Source organism: Bison bison, unplaced genomic scaffold, assembly GCF_000754665.1.
Source record: "Bison bison bison isolate TAMUID 2011002044 unplaced genomic scaffold, Bison_UMD1.0 scf7180017864254, whole genome shotgun sequence".
NCBI classification, from domain to species: domain Eukaryota; kingdom Metazoa; phylum Chordata; class Mammalia; order Artiodactyla; family Bovidae; genus Bison; species Bison bison.
The window spans coordinates 7,262,275-7,267,635 of NW_011494826.1; the positions used below are offsets into that span (position 1 = coordinate 7,262,275).

Sequence of the window (5,361 nt, forward strand, 5' to 3'; positions counted from 1 at the left end):
AGCGGGGCTAGTGGTTCTCAGTAAGTGAGGTGGGTGAAGGGAGGTTGAGCGGAGATGGGACCCTGACCAGGAAGTGGGGTGGGGTGTAGAGAGGACCAGAGCTGGGGGGGGGGCAGTGAGGGTGGAAAGGGGGTCTTATTTGGTTATAGCAGGCAGGAGAATGAGGGAGGAGGGGGAGAGTTCCTGCTGGCTTGTATTTTGAGACTGGTGGGCTCAGACATCAGAGAAGATGAGTGTGAGAGTTTAGCAGCCCTCAGTCAGAGAGCTCTGGCAGTGTGGAGGGTATTTGTGAGTGGAGCCGGGAGGAGAAGAATCTGAAAAAACATCTTTGGGGTAGACGTGTCCAAGAAAAGAAAGAAAGAAGGGGGGCAAGACTGGACTGTAAGGAGAACCTTTTCAGGAACCAGAAAAGAGATCCTGAGAGTTAAGAGGCTGGTGCAGTGGTTAGGAGGTTGAAAGACTGCTGGGGAGAGACATTCCCCCGTTCTTCTTCCCTTTACCTCTTGTACAGTGTGGGCTTCTGGGGATGGAGGCCTGGTCAACTTGGGAGCCCCTGGTCTGAGTGGCTCTTTGAAAAGTAAATTGCTCACCGCAGACCGAAGGGGAGCCTTGCAGTGCCTCTTCCAATTTAATTAATACTTGTAAAGCCCCCAGACCTGAACAGAAACGTTAGCTATTACTGTTGCTGTGTTCTAGCCGGGAACCGTGGTTGTCTTGAAAGAATGAAGATTGCCTGACCCTGAAGAAAGTGAGTCAGAAGGTCCAGGTCTGATGAGGTGCGCTGAGGCTAGTGCTAGGCTTTTAGCATTCAGAAGGGCGCAAAGAATTTTGGACCATAAAGTAAAATGACGGGCTCTACAATTCTTTTTTCTCATGTCTCCATTACTTTTGCTAATGTCTGTCTGTCATTTTCCCCTAAATCGCCATCAATGAAATACCTCAGTGAACAAGGCCTTGATCCTTATCTTGGGGACCACAGGGGACAGAAAAGGGCTGCTGGCATGACTGGTCCCATCCTGTACGTGGCTGCAGGGAACTCCCCCAGAAGGGCAGTGGGCAGGGTGACTGCCCACCGGAAGGAAATGCAGCCCAGCTCCCCTGAGGCAGCTGGGAAGAGGCCAAGGAGAAGGGGCAGGGACTGTGTGGAGCCTGTTGACACGGGTTCCACAGTGGTGCTGAGGAGCCATCACAGGTGATGAGGCCTGATTTGGAGGTGATGATGTCATTGGGGACCTTTGGGAAATAAAAATAGCTTTCTCTTGAAATATAGTACAGAAATACACACTATTCCAGATGAATATATTCTGAAGAGTTATATCTCGTTCAGTGCTATAAATGTATCGCTAGAAAATTATGTAATGATATCTTAAAATGTGTGCAAGAGCTTGCTGTTGACATAAATCCAAGGAAGTGTTGTTAACATGCATACAGCTCTATCATTTAGCCCCTGTGAGTGTTGGGAGTTTAGTAACTGGGGGCTTACATAAGGCAGAGAACACCTGTACAGTTCTGTTGTTCCACTAACCCACCAGCGTATACCTCAGCTGACTGTTAGAATTCTCTCACTGGAACGCGTAGATACAGCAGTTGTTTGAAACAGGAACTCACACGTTGGACATGCACGCCTTGTCTCAGTGGATGGGCTTTTTCCATTCAGGGTCTGCACAAGTAGGTCGAGTTGAGGGAAGGTGTCATGTGGTGGTTTTATTCACTACTTGGATGGCCGTCGTTATTTAGGTAACTGGATGCGTGCTCAGTCATGTCCAACTCTTTGCGACTGCCGTGGACTGTAGCCTGCCAGACTTCTCTGTCCATGGAATTCTCCAAGCAAGAATACTGGAGTGGGTTGCCATTTCCTACTCCAGGGGATCTTCCTGATCCAGGGATTGAACCCAAGTCTGCAGGCACAGTCCTTACCGCTGAGCCACCTGGGAAGCCCCTTATTTAGGTAAAGAAACACTCAATTCTAGGCCAGCAGAATGTGCAGCAATGGCTCTGGTCCCCCATGTCCCATTAGGCCTTCTGTCTCGAGAGTGGCGCTTGTCTCATTGTCTGCCCACAGATCAGGACCCTTTGAAGTGCGAGCTGACCTGGAGGAGTCCATGGAATTTGTGGATCCCGGAGTTGCTGGAGAATCAGATGAGAGTGGAGATGAGCACGTAAGTGACGAGGAAACTGACCTGGGCACGGACTGGGAGAACCTGCCAAGTCCCCGGTTCTGTGACATCCCTTCCCAGCCGGTGGAAGTCTCCCAGAGCCAGAGCAGCCAGGCGTCCCCGCCCATCGCGAGCAGCAGTGCTGGTGGGATGATCTCGTCAGCTGCAGCCTCAGTCACCTCCTGGTTTAAAGCTTACACTGGACACCGTTAACAGGCAGTGACCAAGAGGTGCCACTACAGCCTGGAGAAAGCGCTTCTTCCACTCTCCAGTAAACGTTACGTGTTTAGCTAAGATAGTGCCTGGAACAAAAAGAGGTTAAGCTGTTGGGGTTTGTTGTTTTTTTTTTTTTTTAAAGCAGGGAGTCTAGCATTTCTCTTGGTCAACTGGGCAGTGGTGACTGACATGCTTATGATAATTAACAGAACAGAGGGGTCACAGGTCCTTCTCCCAGACCAGTGCTGGTGGAGGAAGGCCCTGTTTGGTCAGTTCTGTGGAGGCAGAAGCGCAGGGAGCGCCCTCTGGGACAGGCCGTGGACCCCTCAGACACGGCTGGCGTGTTGGTCCCTTGTGATGCTAAGACTGTTGCTAAACACTTTGTTTCGGAGATTGAATCACAAGGAAGTGATTCTTCATGATTAGGACTTGAAAGATGAAAACTGTTTAATATGAGTTCGTTTTTATGACATTAGTTTTTTGTACAGAGAATCGGCAGGCAATTTGAAACACGTGGTTTCTTTATAATTTGGTCGCGTTTGGTTTTTAGGTCAAGGCTGTTTGTTTCGTTTTAAAAGGGTGGGTTTTTAGTCTTGTTTTTGTTTTTGGAGGAGAGAGGTAGTTGAAAAACGATTCGCTCGCGCTGCTCCACTGTGGCCCGTCGGACATTCCTGTTTTCTTTCTCCCCACACGCCAAAGAAACCAAGGTCTTTTTTTCTTTAGGACCCATATCCACGAAGAGAAGAGATGCTGGCTGCAATACTGTCATAGAGATTTAAGAACTGTTTTCTTGTGTTTTGAGGGAAATTAAGTTCATTCTTACCTAGACTGAATTCCTACCACCCACTCCGTGTGCATTTTGAAATTGAACTATTTTCTGTGGGTAAAAAGTCAGTCATTAAGGGTGTTCCCTTATGGAAGCCAAATCCCTGCCTGGACACAGGTTAAAAGCCACTGGCGTGGCCTCGGGCCGTTCTTCTGCTGTCTAGTTTCTTTCTAAGGGCTTCAGTAAGTAGCAGGTTTCTCCAGGGAAAACCACCCTGCTCTTTTGTTTCCTAGGTCTTTGTTGCTCTAAGGACACTACCTTTGCTCTGAAATGCAGAGCACATCATTATAGCTAATACTGCTCTTCTCTATCCTGGGAAAGCTCTGATGGAAAGAATTTTCTCTCACCAAGAGATCATTTTCAGCTAATGTGTCTTGTCCTTCTCTTAGTGACAATCTCATAAGAAAACCGTGGAGAGGCATTATGTACAAATATGTAAGTAGTTTTTTATTTTTAATAACTACAAAGAAAAATCCTATGTAACAACTACAAATGAAATCCTATGAAAAATTCCTAGCAGGCATTATCACCATATCTTGTTAGTGTGACTGGCATGATAGTACCTCATAAATCACTTGGAGGTTTGTCCCGCCCTAGCTTCTTTTCTCGTTGTAATTATTACAGTTGACACTTTGCCTCCAAATCTGAGGTGCTATATATAGCTCTTGCTATTTGGTATACTTAGTGTTTGGTAGAGTTTGGGGTAGAATTGCAGAGAAGAATGTTTATTCCTACCCAGGAATTCTGAGTTCCCTGACTTTATGAATTTTCCACTGAGGGAGGAAACAGGCTTTTCCCCTTGTGGGTTCTTATTACAGCCAGTACGGGTTTTAAGTACTGGCCTTCATGATTGCTGGGTTGCATCGCCCCATCCATGTCTGTGGAGTAGTTCATAGAGGGTGGCTGTGGTAGACTTGAACAAATACCAAATGAACTTAAAATCCCACGAGATGAGAGTTGTTTAGGCATTCAAACCCTCAAAGAGCTTAGTCTTGGAACACTGGGATTTGGGGCTTGGGGGTAGAAAACAACTTTAGCTGAAAAAATGCACAGCAGTCACGGTTCTTCTCAAGTAATCTTATGAAGAAGATATCACAAACTAGAGTAATTCAACAAAGCTTACATGGATATGGGAAATGTAGGGATTGATAGGGTATGTTTTGTTGTTGTTAATATCAAATAGAGGCACTTTACTTAGGGTTAAATGATCAAACCTTTAATGGTTTTGAACACCAACATACTGACTTAACACTGCTGAGATATTTTGGTTTTCATTATTTTGCACTGGATCCACCCTGTAAATATTCTTAAATATACATTTCAACCACTGTTTGTTTTTTCTACTCTCTTTGCTGCTCATTAAAATCTCTCATGGAGGTGCCAGAACCATATGTAAACAGCTTTTTAAAGAATTGAAGCTGGTATTTTTTTTTTTTTCCCAAATAAAAAAAAGCCATAGAACCTGGTCATGTTTTCCATAGTAAAATGATTTGTTGAAACAAGGTAATACTAGAAAAACTCACAGGCACCACATAGGCTGCTTTAAATGGTCTGTTAAAGACTGTTTTTGGAATGGGGTGTAACGAAGAAAAGTTTTGCACATCTGTAAGTTCGGGGGGGAACAATGTCAACATCGGGAAGTGGACAGAATTCATGTAAGGAGTCGTGCATTGATAATATGGGGAAGAACGTCTGGTGGCATGCTGTTAAAAGAATCTCCTCAAGGCGTCACATTGCAGGGATTCCCCACTGCTCTGCGACTTCCAAACCAGTTTGAGTCATACAAATAAATGTTTTCTAAACTTTTGTTGTATTATTGCAATAAATCTTTTAACAGTACTTTGCAAATATGTATGTCTTCTTCAAGCTCTGATTACTCATTTCTACTGATAATAAATTGAGGGTAGCAAAAATGAGATCTAACTCTGGAGTATTTTATACAAACTAGGATTTTTTTTTTTTTTTTAAGAATTTTTTGCCATGTGATGAAAAATGCCTGTTAATACTTTTTGAAAAAGTATTATTGGTATTACAGTAATGGCCCATCTTGAAAATTGGTTGCATACTTGCTCTGAAGATGCATTTTTGTTTGGGTCAGTTCAGTTCAGTCGCTCAGTCGTGTCCAAGTCTTTGCGACCCCATGAATCGCAGCACGCCAGGCCT

At 44.8% G+C, this 5,361-nt stretch overlaps 1 protein-coding gene across 1 annotated transcript in view; it reads left to right on the forward strand.

Annotated features, from left to right (window-relative positions):
• ATG14 (autophagy related 14) overlaps positions 1 to 5,046 on the forward strand; it is a 37,532-nt gene extending 32,486 nt beyond the window's left edge. The window contains exon 10 of the mRNA XM_010847711.1: positions 2,063 to 5,046. Coding sequence (XP_010846013.1) covers positions 2,063 to 2,369 — 307 coding nt within the window. The 3' untranslated portion in view covers positions 2,370 to 5,046. The remainder of the gene's footprint in view (positions 1 to 2,062) is intronic.
• Positions 5,047 to 5,361: the final 315 nt, after the last annotated feature.